The 13,291-nt window shown below is 39.4% G+C and overlaps 3 protein-coding genes across 3 annotated transcripts; 2 read left to right on the forward strand and 1 right to left on the reverse strand.

Moving 5' to 3' along the window:
* Positions 1 to 41: 41 nt before the first annotated feature.
* prdx5 (peroxiredoxin 5) lies at positions 42 to 3,347 on the forward strand. The gene is made up of 6 exons (XM_084564701.1): positions 42 to 318; positions 1,391 to 1,525; positions 1,616 to 1,747; positions 1,854 to 1,892; positions 1,980 to 2,044; positions 2,984 to 3,347. Exons 1-6 carry the CDS (start codon positions 223 to 225, stop codon positions 3,087 to 3,089), a joined length of 573 nt encoding a protein of 190 aa, XP_084420827.1. The 5' UTR covers positions 42 to 222; the 3' UTR covers positions 3,090 to 3,347.
* Positions 3,348 to 3,477: 130 nt separating this feature from the next.
* On the forward strand, positions 3,478 to 7,909 carry banf1 (barrier to autointegration nuclear assembly factor 1). Its single transcript, XM_084564702.1, has 3 exons — positions 3,478 to 3,623; positions 4,540 to 4,704; positions 5,974 to 7,909. Exons 2-3 carry the CDS (start codon positions 4,579 to 4,581, stop codon positions 6,118 to 6,120), a joined length of 273 nt encoding a protein of 90 aa, XP_084420828.1. The 5' UTR covers positions 3,478 to 3,623; positions 4,540 to 4,578; the 3' UTR covers positions 6,121 to 7,909.
* Positions 7,910 to 9,128: 1,219 nt separating this feature from the next.
* Positions 9,129 to 11,114, reverse strand: gng3 (guanine nucleotide binding protein (G protein), gamma 3; the record flags this gene model as incomplete). The annotated part of the gene is made up of 2 exons (XM_084564146.1): positions 9,129 to 9,443; positions 11,016 to 11,114. The coding sequence occupies 2 exons, from the start codon at positions 11,112 to 11,114 to the stop codon at positions 9,315 to 9,317; spliced, it is 228 nt and encodes a 75-aa protein (XP_084420272.1). The 3' UTR covers positions 9,129 to 9,314.
* Between the last annotated feature and the right edge of the window lie 2,177 nt (positions 11,115 to 13,291).

Here is a 13,291-nt window from a genome sequence, read left to right on the forward strand (position 1 = left end):
GCTACTTGCTAGCAGATGGCGCAGTAATAAAGACTTAGCAGGCCTGAATCTGCCAGCTACGTTAAGTCTCAGCAGCCAAACTAATGTGGGGCACCGCTGTAGAGTGACACTCAGTTTCTGGTGTAACTGAAAGGAAACTACGCAACACACGGAACAGCGCAACACGCAGACCCGACGTGGGACTAGTTGACGCTAGCTAGCAAGCTAAAACAGCAAGCCACAATGCTTTTCATCACATCCTCCCTCATTAAAAGCACCCGTGTCGTCCAGTGCGTCAGGCTGCTGCACATTTCTCCAATCTCCAGAATGCCCATTAAGGTAAGACTCGGAAGAACCGAGCTAACGTTAGCTGCATTCTGTGTCCTTGGCAAAGACGTGGGGGTATTTTAGTGTAAAGAAGCTAAATGACACGGTTACATCTTTGGTGTTCTGTAGCTCTCTGTGCTATCTGCCCCCTGAAAGCCGTCGCCATGACAGCCGTTACCAAAGAATTATAGAGTTAGTTTCTAACCGTCCTGTCGGTACTTTACCTGCAGCTTTACCTACTCTACTCGTTTAGGGTGTAGCTTACTTTTAAAGTAAACCTAGAATGCCGTCTGTTTCTTATACACGGACACTGATAATGAATTTTTAAAAACCTGTGTGGCTAACATTACTCTTCTGTGACTGTCTTGGACACTTTGTTTAATGTGCATTAGCTCCACCTATGTGTTTGTCTATGTATACATTCTATAAGTTAACCTCGCAGCAGTAGAGGCGTGCCTCTACTTCTCCATAGCTGCCCTGCGCAACTTTACAAGTATTGGTTTATTTAAAAAAATGAATACTATTGTTTAAGTTCAGTGTATATTTTTAAGAGCGTGTTTGAGCATATTTCAAGCACTCATTGAGGAAATGTGTGTCAATTAATTAATATGTTCTATCGGCTTTAAATTTAGCAATTCGGCCATTTTAACCAGAAGCATATGTGATGGTTTGTCGCCCTCCAGTGGCCAGTAGCGGCCATTCACCTTGTTAATAATAATCTGTTGCTATGAAATGCAATTGTGACAATAATATGTTAAATCTTTATGCATTCACATCTGTGATCTACTATCATTGTAAAAAATGACTTTTTGCATGAAGCATCAGCCAAAATCTAGCAGCAATGCCGCATATAATACATGCAACTGTGTCACCACAATAGCAGTGCTTTTGTGTATGTGAAGTGTTGGCAGCATTTAAAAGGCTCATTACAGAAAGTACTACCAGCCTGTACTGTATAAACTGTAAGTTACTTCGTGGCTGTGTAGCTATGCTGATTGTTGAGATAATAATAACCGCATACTGCTTAATAGTAATAGTAGGGACAAAAGTTTTTATATCTTTTTGGTCATCTCAACCCCATCAGGTAGGTGAGCATCTTCCCGCAGTGGAGGTCCAGGAGGGGGAGCCAGGGAACAAGGTGGCGATGGACCAGCTCTTCAAGGGGAAGAAGGGAGTCCTCTTTGCTGTACCGGGAGCTTTTACACCTGGCTGTTCCAAGGTGAGTCCACACTGTCAACCAGGCTAGCCATGTCTTGTGCACAAGGGTATTTCGCATCAGTCAACCTTATGTATCTCTTGGTGCTTTCAGACTCACCTCCCAGGATTTGTGCAGCAGGTGGAGGATTTGAAGAGTAAAGGTATGCAGGAGGTTGCATGTGTTTCTGTCAATGACGCATTTGTCATGGCAGCCTGGGGAAAGGAGCATGGAGCAGATGGCAAGGTATGGACTACAACTTTAAAACTTACATCACCCTGACCTTGCTAAGAAGATGGAAAGGTACATGACATAACAGATTCTTAAAGATATGTTAAAAAAATTTCTGCAGGTTCGAATGCTTGCTGATCCCACTGGAGCGTTTACAAAGGTAAAACTTAATATCTGGTGTATGCCAGTTCTGTTTTCAGTTTTATAACTGTACGTTCTCATTGTTGTCTTTCTCTCTGCTTGTTAGGCAGTTGACTTGCTACTGGACAGTGATCAGATTGTGCAGGTTCTTGGGAACAAGCGCTCCAAGAGGTAATCATTGTTTTGCCTGTTTCCTTTTGGCAATAATAAACAGGTGGCTTGTGGCTGACCTGGAAACCAGCCTGAACATCCCCCACACACACACCCTTTTGTTGGGAAAAGTTGATGTGGGGTCACTCTGTGGGGAACTGATGCTCTGGCAAATCTCTCCTGAGCCAGACTTATTGTTTGGGTGGGCTTTATGAGATGATGGACAGAAGAGTAACAGCAATATAGTCATTCATATTGTCTGAGTATTGTAGATTAGTTTTTTTTTTTTACAGCCGAAAGACTCTGATTGGTTGCAGGATTATGCAATTGTGTGAGGTGTTTTGTACTCTGTATCGGTTGAAACAGTCCCCATAATGAAATCCAAATGGTGTGTTACCAGACTTGTATTCTGATAAGACCTAAAGGCTGTAGTCTCCTGACAACTGGCCGATTGTCTTCGAATATGCTCTCAATTGGCAGTGTTACTTTTAAAAAGAGAAGAAAACGATGAGTGTAAACTTCCGAGCTCAACAGCCAATGTGACTTATCATTAAGCTTTTTTATTTTTATTTACAATTCAAATGTAAAATGTACTTTTCATGACAGTTACATTTCTTTCTGCTAATGATCTCACTATCAATGATGATGCAAATTGATTATTTATTGGTGTCAAAGGTCCATTCAAAGAGCACTAAAGAGATAAAGGAGTTATTTCACTTTTCATTTCGATTTTTTTTGATTTTATACCTCTACTGCTGAATTCTCTTTATGGTGCAATGGTCAATGAAGCATAAGATTTTTTACGAATAAAAATATTTGTAGAATAGGCCACTCCTTTCACTCAGGCTTCTACAGATCACAGTTAGCTCTGTGTCTTTTTAATAGGATATAAATACTGATAATAATGATTCTGGTTTTCCTTAGTTGAATTAATCAAGTGTGTATTTCATCTTGTGTCAGATATTCCATGTTGGTGGAAGATGGAGTTGTGAAGAAGATCAATGTGGAGCCTGATGGCACTGGACTCACCTGCAGTCTGGCTTCCAACATTCTGTCCGAGCTGTAGGCTCATTCCCAGCTTACTATACCAAACAGCACACCCTAGTTACTGTGAGATTTGCACTGATGCAGCCTAGAACCAACCTGTTCAAACAAGCTTTCTCCACTTTCCAAAGACGGATGCAAATGCTATGTGGATGGTAGTGTCAGAATCTCTGCTGGAAGGTCAATTAATGCGCACAACTACAACATGAATGGCAACCCTGAGAACAGTGGATCCATCTGTGTATAGTATTACTTATGACTAAATAAAAATTTACCCTGAAAGCAATAATCAGTGTTTTCTGTAATGTGCACTGATTATAATACAGCAGTTAGTTTTATCATTTTGACTCGTAGGAGTGCAAGTCTGTGATCCTGCGAGTCCGTGAAAAGGGTAAAAAAAATCCTGATCGTACGTCACCACCTGACGTAAGGGCGCAAGAGGCAGGCGCATTGCATTGTGGTCGCCGGTGCTGGGACTACAAACCTACTAGAAACAGAAACCATACTCTGCTCCAGCAACGCACGGTGGTTATCATTTTGGACGGGACCTTAAAAGGTGAGTTAATAATCAGCCTTGTCATATTTCTGCAATTAGCTAAACTTCTGCCGTTGGAAAAAATATGTTAAAAGGCGGTCATTTTAAGAATAAGTAAACAGACACATTTGAAGCCACAGTAGCGTCATTTTGGGCTATTTGGAAGGCGCCTAAATTATGAGCCACTGTCCCCTTTTCAACTTAAATAGTTTATTCCAGCGATTAGTGTATAATCTCGCAATGTTAGCAAACACTTCTTGCTAACAAGCAGTGGTCACTCATCGAAAAATATGCAATACCATGAGCTGGAGCTAGTAAACGTTAGCTCGTTGTGCTAACACTGAGCGCTAAAATGTGTTGCGCGCGCAATTCATCACTGGGAGCGTATCGCGCTGATGCTAACTATTAGCTTAAGTGTTTCATCGTATAAACACAGGCGTTGGTTGTCCAGGTTGGCCTCTCTCGGCCTTTAGCTGTTTGCATACTGCCCAGAAAGTTCATTCGTGCAAGCAAGCGGTGGATAAGTTATAAATGAAAGTGCACCGACGCCCCTAGAATTAGTTTCTGTTTCTGATTTAACATCGAGATAGGTCAGTTGTATTTAGTGTGTATATCATCATATTTGGACTTTAGATTACATTATGATATGCAGTCTTTAACATAATGTGTAACTAAGGCATTAAAGCGTCAGATGATGGCTTCAGATGATTTATCAGGACAATACATCTTAATTTGGATAAACCTAAATTTGCAGCCAAGAATGACAGAATATACATACATAATTACATACATACATACACTTTCTTTGTGCTGCAGCAGCTATACTGTTTATCTGAATAAAAGTTTTGTTAACTGTTTAACAGTACAAGTTTCCAGTTATTCAAGTAAAAAGTAGTTATGTTGTATTTTAATTCCCTTTGTGTTTTTTGTGTTACAGCTCAGTTGTTGGTGTTCAGTCACAGCCTTCAAAGCAGCCATGTCGTCAACATCCCAGAAGCACAAAGAGTTTGTGGCTGAGCCCATGGGTGAGAAGCCTGTGATGGCTCTTGCAGGCATCGGCGATGTCCTTGGCAAAAGGTTGCAGGAAAAGGGTTTTGACAAGGTAAAAGATTAGATCATTCAAAGAAATGCAATGTTGTTTTTAATCAGCGTTTAATACAGAACCACCATTTTAAAAATCTAAATAAGCTTAGCTTGATGATCAGGTTAGTTGGCATTCTTTTTAATGACTGAGGAGTAGGGTTGCAAAGGGGTGGAAAATTTCCGGTAAATTTCCAGAAAATTTCCATGGGAAGTTAAACTGGTGAATTTTGGAAATATTCCAAATTAGAAACTGTCCATGGGAATTATGGGAATTATTGGGAATTTATGGGAATTAACTGGAAATTGGGGGTAATTTAAACAAACTGTATCATATCCAAACATAAATGTAAATATTTTTTGTCATAAGCAGACATCCATGCAAAATAATACAAAAACATGACATTTCAACAGCCGAGATTTCAACAATCTCTTCTCCAGAGAGAATGCCCCTGTCATATATAACAACCATTGGCTGTGCTGCCCATACTCTTAATCTTTCATTTAGCACCTAACTTACCAGATAGTTAGCTACTGTATTAATACATTTTTATTTAATATTTGCAAGTTAAACATTAATAACGTTATAGATCAAGTATATTTACCCCATGATATTATCAAAACTTACTTGACTTTATATAGTCCGCGGGCTCAAATGTGTGGCTTCAATAGTCTTGTGCTTTGAGCTCAAAAGTGTGGCCTCCAGGCTTCAAGAAATCACCTGTCCATGTGATGGAGGAATGCTAAGTGCATGTAGGGGGCGTGGCCTCAATAGCCCTGCAGTAAGCAGTGCTGTGTGGAGGAGTGTACTTGCATTAAATCTGGTTGTTTTAGCCAAGACTATGCTACAATATATTCCCCCCAACTATATTTAAGTTCCCTGTTAAGGGCCAACCTTCAATTTTGTAAATTTCTTATTTATTGCTGTTTATTCCCATATATTCCCGTTAATTCCCATATATTCCCGTTAATTCCCATGGACAGTTTCCAACTTTGAAAATTCCCGGAATTTTGCAACCCTACTGAGGAGTGGAATAAAAGTGTGAACTAACTAACTATTATATGGGGGGGAAGTACCAGGTGCAATTTATTTTTATATTTATCTGTGAAGTGTCATTTTGCTTTCCAACTGTCATCAAAGTGCCATCCCACTTCTGTGTATCCATCGTACCATAATGTGGTTGTCTGTGCAGTTTTTCAAGTTCTGATTCGAAACACAGAATGCTTGACAGCAGGGCATTGATGTGCTGGCACCTTAATTAGATTTTCTATTGTGTGTTCACCTCTTCAGGCGTATGTTGTCCTTGGGCAGTTTCTGGTGCTAAAGAAAGACGAGGAGCTTTTCCGAGACTGGCTGAAGGACACTTGTGGGGCAAATGCCAAACAACAAGGTGACTGCTATGGCTGTCTTAAAGAATGGTGTGATGCCTTCTTATAAACATGCAGTCATTGTTTTCTACTTCGGAAGTCCCAACTGTACATTACCTCTTCTGTGATTCTAACTCAATTTATTTACAACATATATATGAACTGTGCACAGTGATGAGATCTATTGACACAAGCTATTTTCGTGGTCTTTAGTTAGTAGGTCTGATAATAACTGATTCTCTCTTTCAACAATTAGATTAGTAAATTATACAGTGGACTGTGACAAATGACAAAATGTCAATCAATTTAGTTTAAAAGCCCCATTTACACACACATTTTGGCTTGTCATAGTAAAACGAGGCGTAGCTAATAACAGTAATGATGACTCCTTTCTATTTAAGTTAGCAGTAAGTCATCCACATTAGCAGGGCTGTGACACTTACCTTATAAATGGTGTTATGTCTCTATGATAAGTCCAAATGTCTACTGTAAGAAGATCCTTTTCAATTTTCAGAGGAAGCTACCCACATACCTGTAGCTTTCAGTATGCACTAGACCATAGGAATACTGTGTGTACTTTCTGTTCATGGCTACATTTTAAATTTATGGTTCATTCATTGTAAACAACAAGCTAAAAATTCATGCTTTTAAAGCTCTACAATGCTAATTTGTTCCGTGTTTAAGCCTTTTACCATCTTGATTTGTTCAGTTCAGCCCATGTGTCTTACTGTGCAATGTGGTTGATTCACCAGTCCAGTCCAGACTAAATCCTGTAGTCACCCTCAAGTCTTGAGCTTTCTGCCCCGTCTGCCTGTTTTTAATGCCATTGGAAGGTTTGAGCAAGAGTGTTTATATTGTTTTTAAATGGCACATAATATCACAGTTAAATACCATGTACTCTGAGTCAGCCAACAATATTGAAAGGTTTCTTGAAGGAGTGGATTGTCAATTTCAAGTGTCTTGCAGATTGATGTGAAATATAAAGGCTAACCCCTGCCCCCAAAACTGATTTGACGCTGCTCTTTACAATGGCGCAGATTTAAAATGTATAAAATTGTTGTTTTAACTTTTCCAATGAAGGAGCAGCACATACTCAGTCTTGTCTAAGCCTGTTTTGATCTGAAGTGGGAATTGTATGCAAATAAAGATGCCAATACAACAAACTCAAATCCTGTCAAAAAAAACTTGTCACTCTGTTGCTGATGAAACAACTTTGCCAACATGTGTTTACTAGATTAGTTCAAGATTATAATCAGCTTTGTTAGTAGTAACAATACATTATCTTATTGTGCCTGCTTGGTTTGCTTACACTGCTGGCATGAAAAAAAAATGGCTCACATGCCTGTTATCCTAATTCAGACCATTATATGCCAATCAGCACAATGTCTGTCCATTAGCAGTCACTAGCTGAAGGAACTGATATGCTTTACTTTTATGATGGGATGCATCAGAAGAGCGAAAAAAATTATCCAATCCATTACCCGACACTTAAACATGAAATGTGTTTGGTACAGTATCTTTGAATGAAGATGAACTGCCATCCATGCTGTATTTTGTAGCACCAGTATCCTATTTTCAGGCCAGGTCTTCATAGTTAAGATTGATATCGTCTCGCTGTGTTTCTAAACATGAGATGCCTTAAATGCACGCGTTTAATTCAGTCAAAGCAGAAGATCTGCTCTAGTGCATGTCCAGACTGATTCACGTTATTCTTCGTTCATGCAGATTGATGCTTATGCCCACCAGTCACCTGCTGTAGGATGTAACCGTTGTAGCAGCTCCTTGTTAAAACACTGTTTAAATGTTCAGCTTTTATATCACTTGTATTATAAAACAATAAAAATATCAGATCTGAGTTTACGTCTTATATATCATTTACGTATTTTATTTTTATCAAAGAAAATTGCAAGAGACATAACCTTCGATGACAGGTTTTTATTTCAATGCTTTATATTCCATGGTTACTTTTTCGGCCAAAGCTCCAAAGTTGATATTTGCGCGTTACTGAAAAGACATTTTCTGGTTTTTGAAATGGTTCAGAGCAGAGGTTCCTACCTCAAAGAGGCCAGAAGGAAAGCGGTTTCCTTTTTCTTGGGTCGTGATTTGTAACGACAAAAAAAAAAAAAAAGTAGATGTAGGAACTAGAGTGAATGTGACATTTATTTTAAATGTAAATTCCTCTTTTATGGAAACCACTATAGGACCTCTCTGCTCTGAAAAACCTTGGTTAAAATGATGACGTACACCCTTCCGTACATTATAACGACTGTATTTATTACATTAAAGAAATAGAAAACTGTTCATGTGACATTCAGTAATAACCGAATAGCTGATTTTGCTTCAGTGGCTTTGATCATTTATTGAATGTCAATAACCCCTGGAATGTTTTTTTTTTTTTTTCTCTTTTCTTTAGGGGGTCTGTGTGCTATTAACTATAAAATTTGACAGTGATCAGATGCTCGGACTTGTTGCTTAAGTTTCACAGTAGCACCTATGCCAACACGCACACGTCCACATCCATACTACAGTATAGAAATGAGCAAAAATGCTAAAATCTTAATAAAACCTCTAAAGAAATCAGCTATGTTCATAATCCACTCATAAACAGCTGTTGTAGATACAGGTAACTGCCAAGACAGAATAAAAAATAAATATAGGGACAATAGATGGGCTGCAGCTATAAGTGAAGCATTTCTATTCTGAACATACGGTCAGTGCTTTTGTTGGTTGCCAGATCTGAAACGTATGGACAGTTTATACGGGGACATCTTTGGGCCCTGTGGGATCAGGGCAGCATCCGAGACATGTAGCTGCACCTTATAAACTCCGTAGACCTAATGTCAGAATTTAAGAGTCCCAGTTAAAAGTTTCAAAAGCTGCAGCATCCGTATGAATCCATTGGTCGAGTCTTTGGCAGTTACCTGTAATATATTTGAGCATGAGATGTATGTTTGTTTTTTTTCAATTTGATGATAGCTATTATTTTTTTCTTTTTTTTTTTTTTTATAGCTTCGATATCTCTGACACTTAATCGATTAAATGTTTTTGTCTTCCCTTCTAACCTTGAGACGGATGTTTTCAGTTAAATTTTAGTTCAAGACATTATTTGTTTGGAGTTGTTTATGTACTGTACATCGGCAGCTTTAATGCAAGGTTACTATAGTACATGAATGTCTTATTTAGATCGGGAGTACATGTACACACTGTACATACATGTACATACTGTACAGTTGTACTTTTAATCGCAGCAATCCCTGATTTGTCTCAAAGCAGAGCACAGAAGAACTTCTTCTCCCTGAAGGGGTTCTCTGAGGTGGGCACGGGGGTGATCAGGGGGTCGTCGCAGACGTGCGCGTCGCAGTACGCCATCAGGTCGGCCGCTGCTTTCGATACCTGCGGGTGGAGGGGATGTGGTTTAGAGCGGTTTGTGGACACATGCTAATGTTTTCATCCATTAGCAGATTCCACAAAAAGCGATCAGTCTCTGGTCAGACTCTCATAGCAGAACAGATTCATTCTGGTAAATGAGCATAATCATTGACATACATATTACATGAAGTATATTTATATATTAGTATGAGCATCATTTTTGGCCTTTTGTTTTATCTGATTTTTCCTTCTTGTGTATGATGTGAGATGTACTTCAGTCGTTCAGATAAACTGACCCTCGCAAAACCCACCAAGGCTTTTTCTCTACTTTTCTGTGCTAATGATTGCTGCTATTTCCCCACTTCATTTCCTCGGTTTTCTGTTCTTTGTCTTTTTTCCAAGCATGCTTTTCCCTCCAAATGGACTGAGAGAACTGATTCATCCGCTTCTTTCTGCGGTCCATCCATGTCACCGTATATACTGTGCAGTTCCTGATATTTCCTACGCCCTCACCAGGTCCTTGCACACACAGAGCCTTCAGTTTTTAAATTGTGACCATTTCACTCACTCATCTCAAATTTGCCTTTGTGAAATAAAGATGCAATGAAAAATGAAAACAGAAATCTTGTTTCAAAACTAAATGATGCCTGTCCGTCAAAATTAAACTGCATCAAAACTGGCTTCACCAAACATGGAAATGAAGCAGAAATCTTAAAGTGTCTACTAACAGATTGAGTCCATCATTAAAACTATCAACAAAAAAAAAGGAGTTCAGAATTGAAAATAGGGCAAAGCATTGGAATGAATGAGTTTTACACTTATTGCTTAATTAGATTTGTACATACAGTTGATCTCAATTGAATCCTTATTTAGTTCTCGAATAGCTCAAATTTGAATAATCTTTACATTAAGCAGCTAAAAGCAGCTACATCCTGTGTGTTTTGATTTCCCTCATGGACGAGTCTGGTATCAAGTGATGTTCTTCAAAAGGTGACAGCGGCTAAAACTATCATAAATATCATATGCTAATGACTGCTTCATTTTTAGACTGCTGGAGTTCTCTTTCTAAAGGTGTCTTCAAGGTGCCATTGAGAACATCGGCGAAGCCAACACCGTTTGGAAACTCTCCAACAGAAAGCCTTGACTTTAAGTGCATTTGAGAAGGTCACCTGTGTCCTTATAAAAAAGACTTCTGTAAACCAGTGTGGATGCAGAACACTTGTCCAGATTCTTCAGTGCTCGCCTTTCAACTCTAAAGCCAAGGTTAGTTTGTGCAACACGTGTACATTTACTTGACTTGCATCACATATAAGATTAATTTAGCACTTGATTGGTTTAAGATAAAAATCTTGTTTTATGTTATTTTAAATATAGATTAGAGTTATATTTTATTTCATACTGTTAGCCCTGTGATAGACGACCTGTCCAGGGTGACAGCTGGGATAGGCTGCAGCCCCCCAGCGACGCTCTAGAGGACAAGCGGTTATAGATAACGAATGAATGAATGAATGGTTCTGGTGCTTTATTTAGCCACAGCCGTTTTCTAACATTGCACTGTCTTGATTCGTATCCTCCTCTGAGGCCAGCACGTCTCACCTTTATCCTGCAGAAGCTAGCCTCGATCTTCAGTTGCTCCACGAGCTTCCTGGCTTGGCCGACACTCATGGTGCTGTTCACTGGGGTGTCTCCTTTCATCCTAGCCACAAACACGGCAACATGTACACGCTTGAAGACACATTCAGTAAATATTTGCATGAGCTTTAAAAAAAAATGTAAATGAGTTCTCTTATAGTGTTGCTTCCCCAGGAATAACCAAGCCAGCCAGAATATAGAAATCTTGTCAATAGGTTGCAATGTAGTGTTGTAGTGTTTATATCCAGGTTACACACTTGATAAAAAGTAGCCTTTTACTGCTTCATTCTAGGTGAATGATGAAACACACCACATATAACATCTACTGTAGAGACACATATATTATGTGCCACTATTATGTAATATAAGAGAAAATCTGGCAGCAAAATTGTAGTATTTGACAGCTTGTATATAGATTTAAGGAGCCTCGACTGCAAAGCAAGCATGAGGCCAGACTGTCTCCAGTAATGATGTGGATATGTCAGGCAATATTGTGTCACAGAATCGACACAGCCGCCACATTATGTCATCTTACATGAGAACAAAAGCCTGGATATTTTTTTCGAAAACGCCGAAGAAACCCACAAACTGGGCCAAACGGTCAGATTTATATTCACCATGGCCCCCAGTTTCTCCCTGTCTGAGCAAGAATAACCACAGAAATATCAAATGAAGAATGAAACAGCCGCTGCATCCATTCAGACATCTATGAAATGATGGCTAAATATGGATATGACTGAAAATAATATGCCACAGATGGAAAAAGGAATCAAGTCACATGTCAACAAGGAAGAAGAGAAAAAAAAAAAAAAAAACAGAGCAGCAAAGGAGAGAATCTATGAACCATTCTGGACCTTTCCCCATTGTCTTTTTCCTTCTCTCTCCATCCACCCCCTTTTCTCCTTACCCGTATTATATTCCTCTTCAGGTGCAGTCTTCCCCCCTCTTCTCTCTCTTTTTTTTCTGTCTCTATGTGTCCCTCTGTGAGCTTATGTTAGGTGGTATCAGTGTAGCCGGACCCCACCCCTCACAGACAACAGCCTGGATGGTACCCTGCTCTGTACAGTCCAGTGCACTGCAATTCTGCCACAATGAGCTCTAGATTTGTGGTGGATGCAAAGGAGCACCCCCTCTGCAGCGAGTGGTACCTGCCAGACGATGGGAGGGGGAGATCATTAGTGAAGGCTTTCTTATGTGGGCGGATTGTACCATCTCTTTTCTCAGGAAATTGGGGCCAACTGGAATCTTTCAGGTTTCAATCTATGACATGGAGCAGGATGGTCTGTGTGGTTTTGGTCTTCAGGGCTAAAATATTACATATAGCCCGAGAATTGAACTCCACGAGCCTGAATCCTGATGTGCCTTTTGTGATGCCCATCTCCTCTGTTGCTATGGGGACTGCTGCGGTCTGGTGTAGTAGCTTACATGACATTTTAAATTGGGATATTTTGCGTTTTATATAAATGCTACACATTAAATGAATGCCTAATTTTGTGCATACCAAAAGAACACGAATAAAAATAAAACGACAAGAGTGGACGTATTTTTGTCAGTAGCCAGACTTTAATGAGTCTCTCAGTCCAAAGACCCTGCGGAGGAAAGAGTTCCGTCAGTTGAACTCCCACAGCAGCTGTGTCGAAACAGTACTGCTGTTTAAAGCAAAAGCGGCACATTTATCAGTTCCATAAAAATACGTAGTGGTAAATGCGATAAAATACCCCATCTCGTGTAGTATTAATAGGAGATAAAATCGAGTACAGAGGTAGACAACCGACAAACGCAACTGAAATCTCTAACATTGCTGGACGCCATCTTTGCTAAGCTAACGTTTCATTGACTTTAATGGCGCTGTGATGCTGTTACTTCTCTTTATGGGCGCTGACATATCTTTCAGTTTTACAATTTCTGGTATCGAGGGGCGTTTCGCGCTTCGCGGCCCGTCCTCCTGCTGATTCGCCCTTCGTGCTTGCCGTATTAATTATTTTTTATTTGTGTAAAATTTACGTAGTGAAATAACAATAAAAGTTTTCTACAGAATGTGAAGGTTTTTGTGAGCCAACGGACCAAATGCAAACCACTTCTTATCAGTCCACGTTGTTATTACTGTCCAGTAAGACTACTTTTGTCAAATTAAAATGGATTAGGCTAACTAAATATATAAGATATATACATAAAAGGGAAAACATTGAATATTTTTTTGCATGATGAAGTAAAAATGAAACAACTGTGAAAGGTATGCC

Source organism: Chelon labrosus (assembly GCF_963514085.1).
Source record: "Chelon labrosus genome assembly, chromosome: 17".
Lineage (NCBI taxonomy): Eukaryota > Metazoa > Chordata > Actinopteri > Mugiliformes > Mugilidae > Chelon > Chelon labrosus.